At 39.3% G+C, this 21,951-nt stretch overlaps 1 protein-coding gene across 2 annotated transcripts; it reads left to right on the top strand.

The window, feature by feature from the left end:
• Positions 1-1,465: 1,465 nt before the first annotated feature.
• Positions 1,466-21,112, top strand: XB5953084.L (provisional ortholog of kinesin family member 20A L homeolog). Of its 2 annotated transcripts, none has more exons than XM_018268006.2 (19): positions 1,466-1,919; positions 3,826-3,951; positions 4,759-4,842; positions 7,863-7,982; positions 8,074-8,212; positions 8,295-8,479; positions 9,985-10,069; positions 10,539-10,718; positions 13,154-13,265; positions 13,414-13,485; positions 13,819-13,965; positions 15,709-15,871; positions 16,253-16,411; positions 17,238-17,377; positions 17,480-17,645; positions 17,915-17,993; positions 19,020-19,063; positions 19,180-19,290; positions 20,760-21,112. In XM_018268006.2, exons 1-19 carry the CDS (start codon positions 1,854-1,856, stop codon positions 21,024-21,026), a joined length of 2,445 nt encoding a protein of 814 aa, XP_018123495.1. In that variant the 5' UTR covers positions 1,466-1,853; the 3' UTR covers positions 21,027-21,112. The 2 variants fall into 2 exon arrangements, with proteins under 2 accessions (XP_018123495.1, XP_018123496.1); XM_018268007.2 differs by lacking the exon at positions 1,466-1,919 and adding an exon at positions 1,953-2,199.
• Positions 21,113-21,951: the final 839 nt, after the last annotated feature.

Here is a 21,951-nt window from a genome sequence, read left to right as displayed (position 1 = left end):
CATTTTCCAGTTTGCTGCCCAGTTTTCCAATTTGGACAAATCACTCTGCAAAGTGGCAGCATCCTGCATGGAACCTATAGTTCTGCACAATTTAGTATCAGCAAAAAATGAAATGGTACTTTCAATGCCCACCTCCAGGTCATTTACACAGTTAAAAAGCAAAGGGTCAAGTACAGAGCTCTGCGGAACTCCGCTAACACTGGCCTAATTAGAAAATGTTGCGTTTACCACCACTCTTTGTAATCTATATTTTAGCCAGTTATCTATACAAGTGCAAATACGATGTTCCAGGCCAATATTCCTTAATTTAACCATTGACCTGTGTGGCCCTGAAGCAAAGTCTAAGATCACATCCACTGCCATCCCAGAGTCTAGGTCCTTGCTCACCTTCTCATAAAAATAAAATTAGTCTGGCAAGATTGGTTACATATAAAACCATGTTGGCACAAACACGTATTATGGTTTGCATAATTATGATTTTGCAACCCCTCAAAGCTTTCCTACTACTGATGTCAGGCTAACCCGCCTATAGTTTTGAGGCTGAGAACAGGGTCCCTTTTTGAATAGCGGCACCACATTTGCAATTTACCAGTCTCTCAACACCATGTATTTCTCCAATTGTCTGAAAAGCCCCATGTGTGGCATAAACCTGAAGAATATGTCACTTAGTTGCTTTTACGATGGGAATGGCCTTATTAATTTCATCCTCATTTTAAAATTAAGAGCATGATTTTTGTAATATATGTATGAAATATAATATACTGTACATTATTGCCAGTTCCTAAAAAAAGCAGACATGGGACTATAAATGCATTAAAGGACATGCACTCGTATGAAAGGTTACATTTCAGGGTAGTAATGCTATTTAGAAATGATGATGCTGAAAATGATTCCTGAAAGCACTGAAAAACGTGGGCATTTGCTTGTGTTCCTGATTGTGTTCCTGATTGTGCCTGATGGGAATGCTTTGCATACCTCCCAACTGTCTGCGGGACAGTCCCGATTTTGACAGCTCAGCCCGCTGTCTCCAGTTTCTTATTAAAATGTCCCCGCTTTCTCTTTGATCTCCTGCACTGATGCCAGAAAAAGATACATCGTTTCTGAAACCTAATTAAAATAAGAGGCTTTTTGGCAGAGAACCCAGAACACTTAGCAGCTGCACTTAGATACTTTTGTAACAATTTAAGACCAAAGATACAATTGTAACTATTTAAGATAAGCAGGTCTCTTCGGAGTGACACTCACAGCTTAAATCACTTTCATTAGAAAAACTGTTATAACACACAAAATAATGCACTAAAACTCCCAGAAATGTGTTCAAACTTTCATATCCTGCCAAATTTTTTAGAACGGACATGGTATTTAGGGGGTGTGGCCACAAAATGGGCATGGTCAAAAAACTGTGTGCAGCACAACTTTTTGTCCCTCTTTCCAATGTTGGGAGGTATTGGTGATGTGATATATTATTTGCATAACAGTCATGCACAGTGCATTTTATCTCTTACCTGCCTGGTATTATAAAGGTAACAGCACTGACTGTCATGCTCCTGACCACTGAGCCATTAAAAGTACATTTCTTTTTCAGTATATTATTTAATGTGGCAACATGCAACGCAGAATGATGAATGGAAACTGGCAGGAAAAGGGTTAAAAGGCAATATTGGAACGTCTGTTCCTGGAAAGGGTGGAAGAAACCATTTAATTAAAGGTCCACAGAGTGGATTTTCCTGCAACAACCAGGAAGCTCATATTGAAAACATCTCCCTGGACTCTTCAAGCCACCATACATCATGGGATTATTCCCACCTACTAAAAGCCTCCCCCAAATATTAGCCTATAAATAACTACTTCCTATGCAGCTCAGGTGTGTTCTTCCTTGTGCTGAAGGTTCTAGGTGTTCTGTTGCCTTTGGTTGGAAGGTAGGGAGCCCAAATGTGCCCTCTATATAGTATATAAGCATTTCTGTGTTCTGATTCTTTTTATTTTCTGCAGCCAATAAGTTAGAGTCTGTACAGAATGTTAATCAGCAAGTTGTTTTAGATGGTAGTAGCAGCAGGGGCAGGTAGTAACATGCAGTGGACTCCCTTTAGCATATGTTAGCCTGTTTGTCCTCTAGATATGTTGGGCTGTTATAGAATTAACCCCACCAAAATGGCTCATTTGAAGACTGCACTCTGATGATTGGGGCACTGTATGCATGTGTGTATAATACATACATATATATATATTAAATATATTCTGGTTTTCACCATTCAGTCTAATGCAGTCCTGCAGAATGCATGTTTTATTGTCTCCTGATTTTCAGTTGTCTGGTACAGCTGCAGCACTTTATGCTTTTCTATGCGATAGGAAAATTTGTCATGCATACGAGGTTCTCTTGTGTTATTTCAGGGGCTGCAGTACATTGTTGGCTTATTTTGCCTTTGTGTGTAACTGTGTTGCCTGTGCAGGGCATGTTTAGTAGAGCACCTGTTCCCAGCTGCTTGTCATGATTAGGAGAGGCTCCTTCTATCCAATTGGTCTCCATAGTCTGCCTTGTTATTATCTGCTGTAACTTTCATCTGATTGACCTCAGTTTGAATTACTTACAGAATGTGTCTTTGCTATATTCCTTGTATGCTGAATTTGCCCTTTACAAAGGGGACACTAATGGGGGGGAAAAAATCATTGTGTAGGGTAGAACTGAGGCTTTGTGCATCTCCCTCTTGGGGTCTGCAGTGTGTTTAGTATGTTGTGTACAGCGGCTGTAATTCAATGTGTGCAACTTTAAAGGTTAAAAGACATACGTTTGTAGTAAATGTTTGCAAAAGTACAGAGTGAATATTTCTGCTGTACAGGACTGCATGCACAAGTAGCATAATGTATGTATAATTAAATGCTATACTGTGCTCCACTACAGCTCCTTCATGCATGCTACTGGTTTAGCACAGTCCTGCACAATGCCTTGAGTTGTACTAAGCTTTAATATATAAGGGGGAGTTTTGTCATGTAGGGGTTCAGGTCCGTGGCATAACTAGATGTTACTGGGACCCAAAGCAAAATAATTTGATGGGGCCTACAAATTTTTCAGAGGTTGTCCTGTTTTACCAATATATATTAAAATGACTCATTAATTATGGCCTCCTGGGCCCCCCTGCAGCCGTAGGGTCTGCTTTCTCTGAAGTTACACCCCTGGTTCCGGGATAGGTGGTTGTGGGAGCTTTATATTAGGAAGAGTTGGCTGGTTCCCATGGTGCTTAAGTAAATGGCATTTGCCACCTGGAACTGCTTACAGGGGTTGTTCACTTTTGAATTAGCTTATTAGTATGATTTAGAGCATGGACAGTTTGCAACTGGCATTCGGTTTTGCCTTTTTGTTCAGCAGCTCTCCAATTTGTAATTTCAGCAATCCGGTTTCTAGTATCCAATTTACCCTAGTAATCGTGCATTGATTTGCATAAGAGACTGGAATATGAATCGGAGAAGGCCTGAATAAAAAGATAAGTAATAAAAAATAAAAAAATCGCAATTTGTAGCGTTCCAGAGCATTTGTTTTTTAGATTTTTAAACTGGATAGAGTTAGAAGAAAAAGGAAAATAATGTAAAAACTGCAAAAACACTAGCGAAGACCAATTGAAAAGTTGCATAGAATTGGCCATTCTATATTAAAAAAAAAAAGAGAAAATAAAACGAAAGCCATTTGGAAAGTTGCTTAGAATTAGCCTTTTTATAACATACTAAAAGTTAACTTAAAGGTAAACCGCCCCTTTAATGGATAAAACAAAAATATTTTTTTCATTTGTTTAATCTTACATGATATGGTTGTATTTTTTTCTCTCGATACAGCAAGTAGAGAGAGTGATGGACAGTAGAAATGAGAGTTCTGTGTATCCAGCAGAGTTGAGCTCCATTCTCAATCCTCCAGCGTGCAGTACCATCATTGATACTATAGATTCTGACTCTGTAGTGTTGGTAAGTTTCCCCTACTTTGGACTTTATAGCATAAGCGCAATACTGTGTTTTAGGTGCACTTTAGTGAGCTCAAATCTATACATCCGCTGCACAATATATCACTGCCATGAATTGGCTGTTGGGATGCTGTGAATGGAATGAAGTCCATACAATCAATTATCAGACCATTTATAATTATGGTGTTTTTTCTACATTTGAAGGTGTTTCCTTCCTTTCCTTGCAGTTATATGCAGGGCTAGAAATGTGATGACATGTAAAATAATATACCTATACTTTATGCTTCACTTCTGTACTTGACTTGAGCATGTTGCAGGCCTGTTGTTGGGGACAAAATGCTAAAAATTGCCCCCGTGTGGAGGAATGGCTAATGCCAGAAATTGCTGGTGAATGTTTGTCTAGTGTTTTGACTCTGGGACATAATTGGAGAGCTGAGTGATCCACACTTTCAGTTCAACATGTTACTCACCAACCCCTTAGATGTTGCTCCCAGTGGTCTCAAAGCAGGTGTTTATTTTTCAATTCTTGTCATATGGCTTTACAGAGCCTCCTATAAGCTGGCACTCCACACAGGGCTACCAAATGGCCAATAATATCCTTTTACTTGGCACCCCCAGAAACATTTTTCATGCTAGTGTGGCTCACGGGTAAAAAAGGTTGGGGTCCCCTATGCTATACAGATTACCTGCCCCAATAGGTTTGTGGGTGAGGACTAAAAAGACTTTGTAATGGGGCGTATTACCTTATTTATGCCAAGGGAACATTTTGAAATTTGCCAGAATTTAACCATGTACATCCTTGCTTCCTCAGAATGATCAGGTTTCTCATCCACTGAAAGTGTACCTGAGAGTGCGGCCCCTTTCAAAAGCAGAGCTTGCGAGCAATGAAGCGCAAGTAAGTGTATCACTTGACTATGATTATGGTGTGCATCTTCCAGTTCCACAACACCCTACACTGGGTGATCAGTGTCCACCTTCTTGTAACTGGACGGTATTAAAGGGGAACTTTACTCTTGTTGCAATCAACTGACTAATGCTCCCTCAGCCTTGCAATTTGCCACCAATACCCTCAACAGATGTTGTCTTTCAATGTCCTTAACACCATAGTCTAGTAAAAGTTTGCTGCTGATTGGTGGTTCTAGGTTTCTTCTGGACCAGGGAATATGTTGCCATTAAGACGTTACGTGGTAATCTGATTTATTACAGTAACTGGCTTTCACCAATCTAACATATACAAATATTTCATCAGACCTGTAGTTGCTATAAACTTGTGGATCAGAACAAAACCTTTGCTCTAATGTATAAGCACCAGAATACCTTGGTTGAACCAGCTGCCATATCGGTTTGTCAGTGCCAGAAGGAATGAATCAGACCAGACGGGGGTGTTCAACTGAGCAGCCCCCCCCCCCCAACTCTAAGTCAGCATTGTAAAATTCAGGGCATGTCAGTGACCCCCATGATTCTGGTACTAATTTAACCTGCATACCATGTGTGTACTCTTAAGCAAATATGCAAGCTGGAAAGCGTTATTAACGTTCATGAATGTAAAAACAATAGATTGTGGCTCACTTCAGGTTTTCCATCATGCAGGGTACTTTCATTAGCCACCTCTACCCTGCAGGTTCCACCATGCGGGAGGCTGTTAATCAGAGAACATTAGCTGCGTAATTGACAATTTCCTGAGAAGTAGCTCACCCATCTGGTGGTTTTTCCCCAAGCGCTGCCCTTCTTAGCGAAAATTAATTGCTATTTGTTCTGCATGGGCTCCCCTAATTGTTTGCTAGAACTCGCTCTTAATTATTGTATTTTTTTTTCTGTACTTCCTATTCTGAGGGGTTTTAACTTCTGGATTTGCAATTTTCTAACTTTAATAGTTTTTTTTTTCCAGATTTATGCCATTCTTAGTCTATTGCTATACTTCCCTTGCTTCTAATGAGCGCGTGCCATTTGGAGTAATGGGTGGCTGGTAGATCAAACGCGTGCGCTGAACTAATGACTTCTTCAGGGTTGGGAATTTCTTTGGTACAGAAATTTATAGTAACAAGTCTGTATAACTTGTCCTTGAATTTATTACCAGTGATTAGTTATTGTATCCAAGCATTTCATTCTAATAACAACAAAAAAACACCTCTTTCCTATGCTCTTACACAGTTGCAAACTATGAAATAGTACAAGACTGTGCTGTGTGTGAATGCACGTAACACAATCTAATTTAAATCAGAGGAAATAGAGCGCAGAGTAGATCTGCTTCTCTCAGCCTGATACCAACAGCCTGTCTGCCCATAAATTTAGGATTAGGCCAAGTCGCTACTCGGCAGATATGATCCATAAACACTCCTGCAACTTTAGCCCATGAAATAGTGAGCTGTGATCTAGATGGGTGAACCAGTCTGACATTGATTTATACCATCTGAATGGTTTCTTTGATCCACCTTGACAAAGATGGTTTGGAGGCTTTAAAGTACTCTTACTTGCAAAACTGATAAACAGATTTGAATACCTTCTTTAGTGCAATCTCATACCTCCCAACTGTCCCGTTTTTGACAGCTCAGCCCACAGTTTCTTACTGAAATGTCCCAACTTTCTCTTTGATCTCTTGCACTGATGCCACAAAAAGATACAAAGTTTCTGAAACTTAATTAAAATAGAAGGCATTTGGCAGAGAGTCCAGAACACTCTGCAGCTGCACTTAGATACTTTTGTTAAAATTCACAATACAATTGTAACTATTAAAGATAAGCAAGTCTCTTGGGAGAACTGAGACTAGCAGCTCAAGGGTGGTGGTACACAGGGAGATTAGTCCGCAAGCGACAAATATTCGCTACTGCAGGCGACTAATGTTGTTTCGGTTTTCCAAAGTTGTCCCGAAGTTTCCTTGTAAGGCGACTTCAGAAAACCAAAGAAACATGTGTGCCATCCTGCCGGTGATTCCCATTCTTGCCGGAGGGAAGGCATTAGGGGAGACTATTCGCCCGAAGTAGTGAAGATATTTCATTTGGCGACTAATCTCCCTGTGTGCCACCACCCTTAAGGGCAGTTTACTTTCATTCGGAAAACTGTTATAACATATAAAACAATGCACTAAAAATTCCAGAAATGTGTTCAAACTTCCATAACCTACCAAATTTTATAAAGTGGACATTAATTAAGGGGTGTGGCCATGAAAACAGGCATGTCCAAACATTTTTTGCACGTGGCACATTTTTGTTCCTCTTTTCGTTTTCAAATGTTGGAAGGTATGCAGTCCTCAAGAATTCTTCCTATATCCAGAAGTGGACCATCTTCTTCCTGAAACTCTTAATTAAAATAAAGTACAAATACAGCTTTCCAAATCCACTGTGTATTCATGCATGAAATAAAAATGTCTGTCTAAGTCCATTAGAGCACTATGTCTTCTTACAGAAGTGGAATTTGACAAAGGCACCTTTAGAAATCTTGGAAAGAACTGGATACTGTATATACTTTCATTGGTAAATTAAAGTTCTTCCACTGGAAATGCCTCTAAAACAGTGATCCCCAACCAGTAGCTCGTGAGCAACATGTTGCTCTCCAACCCCTTGGATGTTGCTCTCAGGGTCCTCAAAGCAGGTTATTTTTGAATTCAAGGCTTAAAAGCAAGTTTTAATTGCACAAAAAATAAGCATAGTGCCAAGTAGAGCCTCTTGTAGGCTGCCAGTCCACATAGGGTTACCAAATAGCCAATCACAGCCCTTACTCGGCACCCCAAAGGGATGCCTGTGTTGCTCCCCAACTCTTTTTACGTTTGAATGTGGCTCACAGGTAAAAAAAAAGGTTGAGGACCCCTGCTCTAAAACAATGAAGCCCAAAATGTTCAGCACATCTTTCATGCATGAGTGTCATCTAATTCCCTTCTTGTTCTGGCTTCATGGAAAGTGAATGGGTTTTCTTCCTTAGGATTGTGTGACAATTGAAGATGTGGAGGTGGTATCTTTGCGGGCACCTAAAGATTCCTCTACAATGAAAAACAGTGAAAGGGGAATTGGGCAGGCTATACACAAGTTCACGTTCACTAGGGTAGGTATGAAAGGTGTTTTTTTCTCAACCATACAGAAATTCTCTAAATATTGATTTCATTTAATTTTTTTTCTGGACCCAAAACCTGTAGATTTTCGGACCTGAAACATCCCAAGCAGATTTTTTTGAGGGCACAATGAAGGAGGTGGTGAATTCCTTTACTGATGGGCAGAATGGGCTTGTGTTTACATATGGTGTGACCAATGCGGGCAAAACTTTTACTATTCAAGGTATGAGATGAACCTCATTTCTTTTTTTTTTTTGTGTGTGATTGATGCAGATACTACAATGTTGGTCATATATCGTTGCCAGGTACCCCAAAAGATGGGGGTATCTTACCCCGGTCATTGGATGTGATTTTCAGCCATATAAAAGGAAGGCAGTATCACAAGATGAATTTGAAGCCCTATCTCAGCAGCGATGTCATGAAACTGGAGGCCGCTCAAGTTAAGCAGGAGGAATCCATGAAAGCCTCGCTTCTTTCTTCTGTAAAAGAGGTGCGTAAAATACCTTTCTGTAGCCTCTTACTTAATGAGGTTACTTTGTATTTAGATACTGTACATGTCAAACTGAAAGTATAAAGGAGTCGTTTAAGTTAAACTTTTAATGTTATAGAATGGCTCCTTCTAAGCAACTTTTCAATTGGCCTTCAATTTTCTTTTTTCTTTTTATATTTTCTGAATAATTTTCATTCTTCTGACTTTTTCCAGCTTTTAAAAGATGGTCACTGACCCCATCTAAAAACAAATGCTCTGTAAGGCTACAACCATATTATTTTTGCTACTTTTTATTACTCCTCTTTCTATTCAGGCCTCTCCTATTCATATTCTAGTCCCTTCTTCAAATTTGCATGGTTGCTATGGTAATTTGGACCCTAGCAACCAGATTGCTGAAATTGCAAACTGGAGAACTGCTGAATAAAAAAAAAAGCTGTAATAACTCGAGCCACAAATAATGAAAACCAATTGCAAACTGTCTCAGAATATCACCCTCTACATCATACTAGAAGTTAAGGTAAAGAACCTGTTTAATCTTTTTAATGAGAAATGGAAAGTCCAGTACCGTATTCAGCCGGCCCAAGTGTAACTATTGAAAGTGCTAAACCATAACTAGGGATGCACCGAATCCAGGATTTGGTTCGGGATTCGGCCTTTTTCAGTAGAATTCAGTTTCGGACGAATCCTCGTGCCCGGCCAGCCGAACCGAATCCTAATGCGCATATGAAATAACTAAACTTTTTTTGTCCCAAAACAAGGAAGTAAAATTTTTTTTTACACTTTTTTTCCTTCCCGTCCCTAATTTGCATATGTAAATTAGGATTCAGTACAGTATTCACCCGAATATTTTTTGAATGATTCGGCCAAATCCCAAATAGTGGATTCGGTGCATCGCCTCTTCTTTGGGGCGACTAATATCCCCGAACTGCTTCCTGCTTCTTTTTCCAAAGTTGCCTTATGAGGAAACTTCGGGTGACTTCGGAAAATGAAGCGCTGCGAGTGCCATGCCGCAGGCGTTTTTTCATTGTAGCAGGGGGAAGCAGTTTGGCGAGATTAGTCTCCCCAAAGAAGAGGCGATTAGTCGCCGGGCGTCTAAATCTCCCCGAATCTCGCAGTGTGACCTTACCCTTAGGAGGGAACAAAGTAACTTGGATGCTGTGGCCATTAGAGGTCAGGCTTCTTAAAATGAACAGGGAAAGAGAGCACTGGAAGTTACAGTGATTAGGTGAACTATACCCATCTGCAACATTAGCAGCAAAATACTAAGAAATCGACTCGGGGTGTATGATGTGGAGCGACTCAACAGAACACTTTCTTAGATCCCCTTTGGCACAAAGTCAATGACTGAATTACTCTCGGATGTAATGTTCAGATATATTTTAGGCATGTCGTCTGGAAGTACAAAAAATCCCAGGTCCTCTATATACTACATAATAGATCTCCTCTTCACACTGGTACATTTTTTTTTTTTTTTTTCTTCTAACAGTTATATTTTTGTATTTAAGGATGGAATGAGAAGTGTCCCAAGCTCAAGTAACCTGAAGCAAAGCCCATCCACTTCTTGTGAAAGCATCTCCAATGACGGGTCAGGTAAAGTCCAACTATAAAACACAAAGTAAATACAGGTATGGGATCCATTATTCAAAAACCTGTTATCCAGAAAGCTCTGAATTAGGTGAAGGCTATCTTCCATAGACTTCATTTTTAACAAAAAATGATTTCCCTTTTCTCTGTAATAATAAAACAGTAGCTTGTACTTGATCCCAACTAAGATATAATTAATCCTTATTGGAGGCAAAACAATCCTATTGGGTCACAGATCCCATACCTGTATAAAACTATCATTTATTCATTAGAAAGAAAAAGTCTGGAAATATTGAACGCATTGGATTTCCATCACTAAAACAGAGCAGAGAAGCTATAACTGTATTAGTCGAATTCCACTAGGTGTCACTGCAGTACAACTTTGTTCCCCTTAGACAGATTTTGTGCTTCAGTGTTGCAAGAAGTTCAAGTTGCGCTACAGAATACTAACGTGTATCTTGTTGCTGTTGTACAGTCTGTGGATCTCTTGGCAGTGAGGATGGAGATGCCGCTCAGTTCTCTGCGTGGGTGGCATTCTTTGAAATCTACAATGAGTATGTCTATGATTTGCTCGACCAGTTTCCTTCATCAAAGAATCAAAAGCGACCAGTGTTAAAAATCTGCGATGACCAATCGGGCACTTCTTATGTAAAAGGTATCTGTTATGTCATCTCTGGGGCCCACCTTGCTGTTAAAGGACATGTAAAGCCTTCATTTTCCTACCATGTATATAAGTTGGGCACATCTTCCCCACCCAAGCCACATCATCTGTACTGCATATACCCCTCCATTTGCCAGCGCCATCACATTTTTCTAAAACAAATAGCTTTCACCCAGCGGCCATTTTCCCTCTGACACATCAGTAACATTCAGACATGTATGCTGTAAAGTTCATACAGTGCAGAATGCAGGTTTACAAAGACACAACATACTTTGATAAAAAGTTCTGCTGGGGGTGAGCACTGTAATGGTTAAACTGAGCTCAGAAGAGGTGGTTAGGAGAAAAAAATAGGATTAGACAGTTAGGGTAGAACTACACGGATGTTTTCGGCACCATCCGACGCGATGCGACGGAAGTAAGGTAAGTGAATGCATTGTTGGATGAAGTCGCAGCGTTGATCAGACACGACTGTCTGATGCAGACGCAGTGACTGCATCCGACCGTCGTGTCGCGCCGGATCAACGATGCAACCTCATCGGACATTTCTATCTCTTACCTTTTTACCTCGCTTTGATTTGTCGCCGGCGTTTTGTCGGATCGCACCGAAAACGTCCGTGTAGTCCTACCCTTAGGGGGTTATTAATCAAAGTCCGACTTTATCTCAATATTTTCTGAAAAAAACTCAGACCAAATCAGCAGTATTTTTATCTTTTTTGACTTAATATACTTTCGCGAAAAAATTGTTTGCGGGGAAAAAAATGAATTTTTCTGATTTTCCACCCAAAAACTCTTTGGTACTTCTCCCATTGACTTAAATGCAACCTCGGCAGATCTGAGATGCCAGTTTTTCTTTGGTTTTTTTTCCCATTAAAAAATTCTGATTTTATACTCGAAAAATGAATTTTCTCGGGTTTTTGGCGTTCAGAGTTTAGTAAATAACCCCCTAGAATTTCTATGGGAACCAGTAATGCTATCTCTTCATTGGCTGTTAGACTGGAGGGTGTGTTTAGTAATCTGAGCTGAGAAGAACTGAGCATGCTCATAAGTCAACAGCTAAAGCAAACTCCTGACTGAGGGGGCAGAGGAGGAGAAGGATTTCTAAATGATTAAGGAGATGCTGCAGCCTTACTGTTAACTGCCACTCTGGTTGTTAAAATGTTATCTAAAGATTTTAAAGATACTGTTAACTGATTCAATTTTGTGGAGGGGGTTTACATGTCCTTTAAAGGGAAAAAATGTCTGGTAACACGTCAAACAAAACAGGAGTATATCATTACTTTCAACATCCAAAATCGTTGACAATTTGAATTAGTTCTGTTTGATTTAGAAACGTGATGCTATTATGGGCGCCAAGATTTCTACAAGCTACTGAAATGCCTTTTAAAAAAGGATTTGGTTTACTAAATCTGCTTCTTTGTATTGAAGCTTCAAACATACACATAGTTTTAGAGGCCACTTCTGGAAGAATTCTTTTTTCGTTACCAGCACAGACCATATGAACAAAGCTCAGGGGAGGTGAATGCTGTGTACACAGAGTAACTGGGTTTTTACCTGGGTGATCCTTTTTGCATTCATTGGGCCACTTTCCCTGTAAAGTAAGGGAGAAACTGTGTTAAACAATGTGCGTTTGAGAATCTTTCCAGCTCCCAGCATGCTTTAACCCTCGGTGATAAGTAGACCCCTGCATTTTATATTTTTCAGGGGACCAGAAAAAATTTAAAAAGTGTAAAATCAGAGAAATGTATTCTCATAATATAGACAGGACCCACATAAAAAAAAATGTAAATTGAGGTAAACTGAAAATCAGATGATGTAAAATTGATGTTTCGCTGTAAATTGTTTTCTGTAGTCTGGCAACACTGGGGTAACCAATGACTGAAAAACAGTTCTTGTTTCATTATATTACAGTTCAGGTCTGCTATTTTCTTTTTCAGACTGAGGCCCGTTTACTCTTTCAAGGTCCATACAAATTAAGACTAATCAAAAGTTTAAAATGAAAAATTGTTAAAGGTTGTAGTTATCTTTTAAGTATGCTCATAGAATATTTTATAGTTTTTGAATTATGTGCTTTCTTCTTTGCGCTCATTCAAACCACTGCCTGGTTGTCTGGTTAAACTGGATCCTAGCAACCAGGTGCATTTGTAATGCCATACCCGTGTGTATAGTTGGCCATATTCTGACTTTCTTATAGGACAGGGGCCCCCAACCGCCGGGCCGCGGACACTCCCGCACTGGGCTGCCAAGCCCAGTTCGCAAAAACGCCGGCCCATCCAAATTTGCTGCCAAACCCATCCCCCGACTCCACCCCCCCCCCGGTCCTCGCAAAAAAAAGGTTGGGACCCCTGTTGTAGGGGATACCTAAGGAGGCCAACCAAAGATGGATATGTGAAGCAGGCTTTTTTTTTTTTTTTTGTCTTCATCTCTTATAGATTTAAAGTGGATAAATATCACTAGCACCGATGAAGCCTGCAAAATATTACAATTTGGCAACAAAAACCGAAGTCTGGCATCTACTCGCATGAACCAACAGTCTAGCAGGAGGTACCTGAATTCTGTCACAGGGCTTGTGGGTTGATTAGTGCCTGGATGGGTAATGGGTTGTTTTCTATTTAATTGCTACTTCTATTTTACATGTTCTTTCCTTGCACTCTTTCAGGAAAGATGCTTTAACTGTGTGAATTTATTTCAGCCACAGCATATTTACAGTTCGGCTCTTGAAACTTACTGCTGACGAAGACCCACGAGTACTGTCAGTATCAGAGTGAGTATTATGCTTTGTTTGCAAGCAGAATGGCACTTGGCTCCTCTGTGCCCAAAGCCTAATATGTCGTCTTATTTTCCATCCCAATTCATTTCAGCTTATGCTTTTATTTGTAAAATACATGCCATATCTTAGATAGGTATCTATGCAGGGTCATTTTACAGACCACTAATGTGTAAAAACCAACGAGGAAAGAAAGTTTGGGGATATGACTTCCTTGCAACGTGGAGAGCTTGCCAGCAATGGCTGTGATCAAATGGCCTGTGAATAGGCAGGAGGCTAGCACTGGGCTTCTGACTGTTTTTTTCTAACATCACTGATTATTCATCTCAGAATGTCCTTGTGTGATCTGGCCGGATCTGAACGTTGTAATAAAACTCAAACTGTTGGCGACAGACTGAAAGAAGCTGGAAACATCAACAATTCTCTTCTCATCCTGGGCAAGTGTATCGGGGCACTGAAGCAAAGTCAGAATCCCAAGTAAGTTAGAAGGAGACATCTGTTTCACAGCAACATCTTGTCCCATTTAAATCCATTTTCATATTTCTATAAGAAGCAACTAAGATAATGCTGCCCCTTTAGGTGTTTTTTGTGGTATCAGCTTATGTACTCATGTACAAACCTCCGCATAGCTGGTTTCTAGATGTAACACTATGAGTTGCATAGAAATTGCAGGACTTTAAAGGGTCGGTTCACATTTTAGTATGTTGTAGAATGGCCAATTCTAAGCAACTTTTCAGTTGGTCTTCATTTATAATATTTTTTTTTAATTATTTTCCTTCTTCTTACTTCTTTCAGCTTTCAAATGGGGGGGTCACTGACCCCCATCTAAAAAACAAATGCTCTGTAAGGCTTCTCATTTATTGATGCTACTTCATTTACTTCTTACTCTAATCTTTCTATTCAGGGCTCTCCTCTTCATATTCCAGTCTCTTATTCTAATCAATGTATGGTTGCTAGGGTAGTTTGAACACTAGCAACCAGATTGTTGGTGAGCTGCTGAATGTATAGCTAAAAAACTCAAAAACCACAAATACTAAAAAATGTAAACCAATTAATTGCCTCGGAATCTCTCTACATCCGTGATCCCCAACCAGTAGCTCATGGACAACTTGTTGCTCTCCATCCCCTTGGATGTTGTTCCCAGTGGCCTCAAAGCAGGAGCTTATTTTTGAATTCCAGGCTTGGAGGCAAGTTTTGGTTGTATAAAAACCAGGTACACTGCCAAACAGAGTCTCAATGTAGGTTGACGATCCACATAGGGGCTACAAAATGACCAATCACAGCACTTATTTGGCACCCCAAGAACATTTTCATGCTTGTGTAGCTCCCCAACTCATTTTACTTCTGAATGTTGCTCACAGGTTCAAAAGGTTGGGGATCCCTGCTGTACATTATACTAAAAGTTAACTGGAAGGTGAACAACCCCCTTTAATAGTTGAAAAAAAAATCAGTTTTTAAGTGCATATAGTCTTAAGTATTAGGATCTACTGAATGATATACCAATAGGTTTGTGGCACCTGACTTATCTCCATATCAACAATTGGTGAGTGAAAATCTCCAATACCTACTCTGTTTGCTACTTGGATGTACAGTGCAACTTATTTTTACCACCTTTTGGAGATGCGTTACTCCAGTACATTTTGTTTCTTTTTCTGTGTAGAACAAAGGATGAGAAATTTAGGACTAAGTGAGGGTCTTGGGTCCGGTGTGAACATAAGCAGCAGAACAGCATTGCTTAAATATCCCTTCAGTCTTGACAACTACACATGCAGAATCCCTAGCTGACTGCATTACTGGGAGTCGGGTTGTACAAAATGATGGAGTCTTGGTTTACAACTAGAAGAAGTGTTTAAAAAAAAAAAAAAAATAGAATCTATAAAAGGTCAGTTAACCTCAGAGGGAAGTAGGTTCCGCAGAGGGAAGTAGGTTCCATGTTATGACTGGTTAATTTAATTCCCAATCCAGTGTTCTCCTCCAGCTCAGACCAGTAAGCAGGGGCTTTACTATAGAAGAAGCAGGGGGGGGGCCAGGAGGGGCAGGGGCTCCACGAGGCCCTAATTCATGTACAGTTTCAATACATTTTGGTAAAACAAGACCACTTCTAAACATTTTGGGGGCCGGAAAAATAATTTGCTGTGGGGCCCATTAATATCTAGTTACGCCACTGCCATTAAGGATTCTAGGTGCATTATTTTTGTGTCCAATTTTCTTCCTTTACAGAAAGGCCAGCTATGTCCCATTCAGGGAAAGCAAGCTGACTAGGCTCTTCCAGCCCTTCTTCTGTGGCAAGGGCAAAGCGTGCATGATTGTGAATATAAATCAGTGTGCTTCAACGTATGATGAGACCCTGCACGTCATGAAGTTTTCAGCTGTAGCAAAACAAGTAAGTCTTGTTCCTGTCGGCATGACTGTAATGTGTGGTTTTTAGCAAAACGAAGGGTGGAGTGGACTGAAAAAATGCTAAAATGGAGTGAAGTTTGTGAGCTTAGTCCAGGCATAGCTGAAATGTTTTTCTCTATTCCTGTTGACTTTGCATTGTGACATGAAATACCCCCCAACCTACACTTATGTGCTTAGGAAAACGGGGGCCACATTTAAATAAACTGTAGAAATAGCAAAGGGTCAAATGCAGCGTCCGTGGATGTTTCTCAGTATCCCTTCACTTGCTTATTGGCGCTTTTTTTTTTTTTTTTTTTTTTTATACTTTTTTTAAATATTTACTTACAACAATAATTAGTTCAAAGACAATGTTTGCTTATTTAAGGTTGTTCAGTCAATTCAACCCAGGAACTTTGAATTTATGGGCCCAAGAATAGTGGGGAAAGATGGAAAGGTAATCACAGAAATCGATCCAAATATTTCTGTTGAGGAACTTCTTTCTGACGATGAAGATGAGGAGCTGGACATCACCATGAATCCAGAGGTAATAAGTATTGTAATATATTCCCAGTTTGCTTGGTTATGATTGGTGAGGAAACCCTTGGCTGGATGGATAGCCGTTCGTGTACTCGGACATGGACATAATACTCTATGCAAATACCCAATTTCATATAAATTTAAACTACATTGTCATTATTTTTTCATCTGTACAATCGTTAAAACTATTCTTGGTATATACATAAAATCGCAGTATTCTTAACACAGCTGAATTTCATATGCATTAAAGACATGGAAACCTTAATGCATTGTGTGTTAACATAAAATTGCTGATATATTATATATAAAGGGTAAAATAGTCTGTGTTAAAAATCTTGATTGCACAGAAGTCTTACACATCAAAGAAGTGACTGTATAGGAATTGAATAGGCCTTGACTATCTGTATAGCCCTTCAGCATCTAAGGCATTATAACTTATTTGTTTCCTGTCTCTTTAAATAGTAATTAATCCTTGGCAATCCAGGGCCCGAGTCCCTTTTGTTTATGAAAAGAACTGGGATTTACAGTGCAGTGCCTTAACCTAGGGAACACGGAGGAGCACACCTGAGGGGATTTCCACTAGGAAAAATAAAACGTACACAGTTCGCAATAAAACAAATCTAAATTGTATTTAGTAACTGAATGCAAATCACACAATATCGTTTTTACTCTGGGGAACCTGTATGGACTATCAATCCCTGTCTTGTGTTTAAGGAGTTCTTTTACCCAAAAAGCAATATAGAAACCAGTTTCAACAAATGTTGCTGTTATGGTCTTTTTTTATGAAATCCATAAATCCATTTGTGCTTAAGGCTTGAATTTTTTTTTTAAAGGATCTGTTGAGAAAGATAGAAGAGCTTAGAGACAAACTTCTTGGGGAACGGCAAAGCAAACTAGTTCTTGAACTGCAGATCAGAAAAGAAATGGGTGAAGCGATGTATCAGCAGATGGTTGATCTTGATGAAACATGGAGGTATGGTGGCTGCTTCCAAAAATCCCAAACATTCCATATTTCTCTCTATGAACTCCTAAAATGTTCTGTTAATTTTTTTTCAATACTTGCTGAAAAATACAGTAAACGTTTTGAGGATCTGAAGGAAACTCATGAGGAACAACTTGAGAGCAGACTGGAAATGTACAAGAAAGCAATAAAGAATCATGCCTATCGCCAGGCAATGGAAGACCTTGAAGATAATTATGTCCCACTGGAAGAATTCCAAGTTGAACAAGACAAAGTTGAGGCAAGTGGGTCCAAGTATCGGTGACTGGAAATGGATGAAGGTTGGGGGGAAAAATTCATATAAATGGGGTACTCTAAAACTGGTCCTTTTTTTTTTTTTTTAAATTTGTTTTTTAAGATGGTGTTTACAGGTAATAATCAAACCTAAGTGTCACTGAAGCATGTCCCTACTGTAAAAGACTAAAACTGTTGCTAGTTCTCTCAGGTTGGTTTCTCATAGACTGTGATCATTGGCAAAGCTGTGCCTCTGATAGTGAAGTCTCTTTACAGGAAAAGGAGCAGCGAATTCAAGAGTTAGAGATTGCACTTGGCCTTAGAAACCCATCAGGTGAAGAGGAAGCAAGCCAAGGTAAGGCTTCTGTTGATTTCTAAAGTTTATCAGAAGGTATTTACTATGGTAAAAAGAGGAGTTGTAGAAAATATATAATTCCATTGGCTCTCTGTATACAAAAACGTGCATTTAATGGTGTTATTACTAGGTGCCAATTTACGTTATTGATAGCTGGGCTTTCTTCTTGGCACTTCATAAGCTAAATTAATTTATTGAGGTCATCTCGCAGAACACTAATCTATGGCCATTTCAGCCTGACAGCTGGTGGGTTGGGTAAGGCTAAACCTCAAATCAATATTTAACCTGACTGCAACTCAACCTGTGTATCTGATACAGAATTCTTAACCCTGTAGACACCACTGGACTACTACAGTATATTATTTATACTTTCAGTAAACCGGAGGCACAGCTTTTGTAGTGGCCACTATATCCATAGTTGGCAATGCACAGAATACAAACCAATAACACAAAAGCAAGATGGGTACACTGCAGCAGGAAGTAATGGCACAAAGCTTTAGGTAACACCTTTGTCTGTTGTAATTGCACCTGACAAAGGAGGTTATCATTTTTGATTGCTATGGTGATGATAGCCCAGACGGAAGTCTGTGTGTGCCTCCTGATTCCAAATCATTATTATTAATTAATCATTAATCATAAATTATTATTAATCATTGGATCCGCAAATGTGATTCAAAATCTACCATATTCCTTAGTGTTGTATTATTCTAAGACAGGGGTCCTCAACTTTTTTTTTACCCATGAGCAACATTCTGATGATTTAAAAAAAAAAAAAGGGGGAGAAACACAAACATGATAATGTAACTTGGGAGGCCAAATAAGGGCTGTGATTGGTCATTTGGTAGCCCCTTTGTGAACTAGCAGGCTCTGTTTAGCAGTACACCTGTTTTTTATGCAACCAAAACATGCCTTCAAGCCTGGAATTCAAAAATAAGAAACTGCTTTGAGGCCACTGGGAGCAACATGTTGCCCGTGAGCCACGGATTGTGAATCATTAGTCTTAAGACATTCATTTTTATTTTTCAGGTGCGGTAGAAGCATTAACAAAGCGATGCCAGGACAAGGAGAAGGTAATTCCATTTCCTCCCTTTGCCACTTCAGTTTTGCGAGCACAGATACTATATAGTGATAGATGTGGCCATGCAAGGTTTGTTTTGCTTGCTAACCTCTGCCATTTATATGCCAGATCATTGCCACTCTGAAGACTCAGGTTCAGGGTATTAAAGATGAAGCTGCTTTAACTGCAATAAAACTGAATGACGAAAACCAGCTCCTGAAGCAGCACCTTAAAATAAAGGTATGTCATAAAATTACATTAAACCTGTTTTTTTATTTGGGGATATGTAGAATGAAAAAAAAACGAGTAAACTGAGAAAAAAACGAAGTGTTTTAAAAGTTTTTAACTCACACTTGAAAAGCTCAGTATAACTATATATTCCCCATGTGTCAGAACAATTCTAAAATAACTTGCTTTTGGTTCAAACAATCTTCATTTCACACCTCTTGTAGGTGACCCATTGGGGAATTATTATCATATTAATAGGGATTAGCAATTTATAGTCCGGGCACAAGTTTCTGTCTAACCCTTTAGATGTGAAAGCCTCCGTAACATTTCAATGAATTTAAAATCCGGAATTATATCTTTCTACTCCAAACAATGCAAATTAATTGCTCAATTAGTTTATACAACTTTTTTTGAACACACACACACATCCACACCCACCCAGTGTATAGATAGACCCCCTACTATGCACAGAAGCAAGTTCATTATGTATAATCTAATTCTAAACCAATGTTGTGTTTATTACAAAGTGCTTTTGCTTTATTGCAGTACACCAGTATCAAGCAGTTCCATTATATGCACATAAACCATTGCATATGTTGGTGGCACTGGCTGTGTAATGTTACTAGAACTTGCATGTGGATGTCCATCTCACTTCCTGTGTGTAAAGGCACAGGAAAACCACGTTTCCGATCAAGGGGGGGGTGACCACAACCAGACACTGTAGGCACATGAACTTTTTTTTTAAATTAAAAATAAAACAAAACTCTAGTGTAAAGGACTCTGTGTCTCTGTATAATATGGTTTTATGCACAACAAAGATGTATAATTCTAATCAACTTTTGGGTACAGATGATTTAATCAGTGATTTAAAGTATTTTGTAATCTAATTGCATTTAAAAGCTGTTTCTGTCTCCGTTATCCTTGCCTCCTTTCACTGATTGTTCTGGTATCAATATGGTGCTCAGGCTTTAAAAATGCTCCCTGGAAATTATTTCTATTCAAATGTATTGTCTTTACAATGGACATAGTTTTTGAATGTTGTAAAGGCCAATTCTCTAAATCGGGGTTCCGCAATCTTTTTTTTTTTTACCCATGAGCCACTTTTAGATGTAAAAAGAGTTGGGGAGCTACACAAGCGTGCAAGTTCCTGGGGATGTACCAAAAAGGGCTGTGATTGGCCATTTGGTAGCCTCCTGTGTGTACTGGCAGCCTCCAGTAAGTTCTGTTTGGCAATACACTTGGTTTTATGCAACCAAAACTTGCCTCCAAGTCAGGAACTCAAAAATAATCAACTGCTTTGCGGTCACTGGGACTGACATCCAAGGGGTTGGTGAATGTTTCTCATGAGCCACTGGTTGGGGATCACTGTTCTAAATCCATAGAAAATGGGGGCTTGGTTGTAAAATTAAAGTTTAGTGGGGTTTACAACTGAATAAGTATCAGCAGTGCAAACTTTTCATTGTGAGCAACTTTTCCCAAAGGAGCAGGAAGTGAAAGGTCTCCAGAGCTTGGCCGAACGCGCAATTCAGCTTGAGGCTTCGGTAACTGAACTGCAGACTGAACTTGATCAAAGTCGCAAACACTTGTCCTCCATGGAAGTCTGCGAACCAAAACCTAAAAAAGGTCTGTTCTCTAATATTAGAAGCACTATGGCTGGCACACCTAAGAGAACCACCAGTAAGTCTCAAGAGAAACCTGAGGAAGTGTCTGGTACTTCGAGAAAACGGCCACTTCTGTCTCGCAGATGAAGAAACCTAAAAATGATGTTTTAAATATTTGTGTATATATTCGTATTTATTTTCTGTAAGTAAATAAAACCAGGCTTTATATGTTTCTTGGTGAGTTGCTGTTTGATTGCCCTGTCCCAACTATACTCTTCTCTTCATTGTGTTCCTGCTCTGTAGGTGATAGCACGGCTTATGTCCACTTTATTGCAGATGCTCTATGTAAAGAATCCTTCATAAAGGGGTCCTATATTCTAATATTTTACCATAAACAAATGTTCTGGGCTCTGCCATAAGCCTCCTCTGCTGCTGAATTGACTCCATGTTTCTCTATCAACCACAAGTTCCCCTTATGGGCAGTTACATGGAGCCAAGATTATATACAATTAAATTACAGTAGGGTTTACATTATGCTCTATATAACAGCACAACATTAGCATCACCTTACTTGTGTATTGCTGCTAAGATCTATTCAGGATCAATGAGCTCCATTCAGTCTGACGTACAGCAAGAAATTTGCTTTGCCAGGGCTGGTAACCCTAAATTCTTTGTGGCTATGATCTAAATAAAACTAAATTTGTATTCAGTGCAGGCATTTTATGCAGCAATAAATTAGTGTTAAAGGAATTCAATAGTCTAGCCTATGGTATCATCCCTTTCTTTTGTTAGTATTATTTGAGATCCAGCTCCTTGCAGCATGGTGAACCCTTAAAGGGTTGTATCACCTTAAAGGGGTTGTTCACCTTTAAATTAACTTTTAGTATGACGTAAAGAATGATATTCTGAGACAAAGTTTTATTTGTGTTTTTTTTTTTTTTGTTATTTAGCTTTTTATTCAACAGCTCTCCAGTAGAGATGGGCGAATTTTTTCGCCTTGTTTCGCCGCAAAAATGACGCCCATAGACTTGTATGGCATAGTGTGTCAAAAAGACGCGCGTCAAAAAAATTT

Source organism: Xenopus laevis, chromosome 6L (assembly GCF_017654675.1).
Source record: "Xenopus laevis strain J_2021 chromosome 6L, Xenopus_laevis_v10.1, whole genome shotgun sequence".
Classification (NCBI taxonomy): domain Eukaryota; kingdom Metazoa; phylum Chordata; class Amphibia; order Anura; family Pipidae; genus Xenopus; species Xenopus laevis.
The sequence above is the reverse complement of the archived record's forward strand: the minus strand, read 5'-3'. Positions and strand labels throughout refer to the sequence as shown.

Bases quoted from the DNA above. Each gene is read 5' to 3' on its own strand.
- XB5953084.L (XM_018268006.2), top strand. From the start codon at position 1,854: ATGCAGCTCAGGTGTGTTCTTCCTTGTGCTGAAGGTTCTAGGTGTTCT. The intron at 8,213-8,294 runs GTATGAGATGAA...TATCGTTGCCAG, and splicing joins CAAAACTTTTACTATTCAAG to GTACCCCAAAAGATGGGGGT. The intron at 19,064-19,179 runs GTAATTCCATTT...TTTATATGCCAG, and splicing joins GATGCCAGGACAAGGAGAAG to ATCATTGCCACTCTGAAGAC.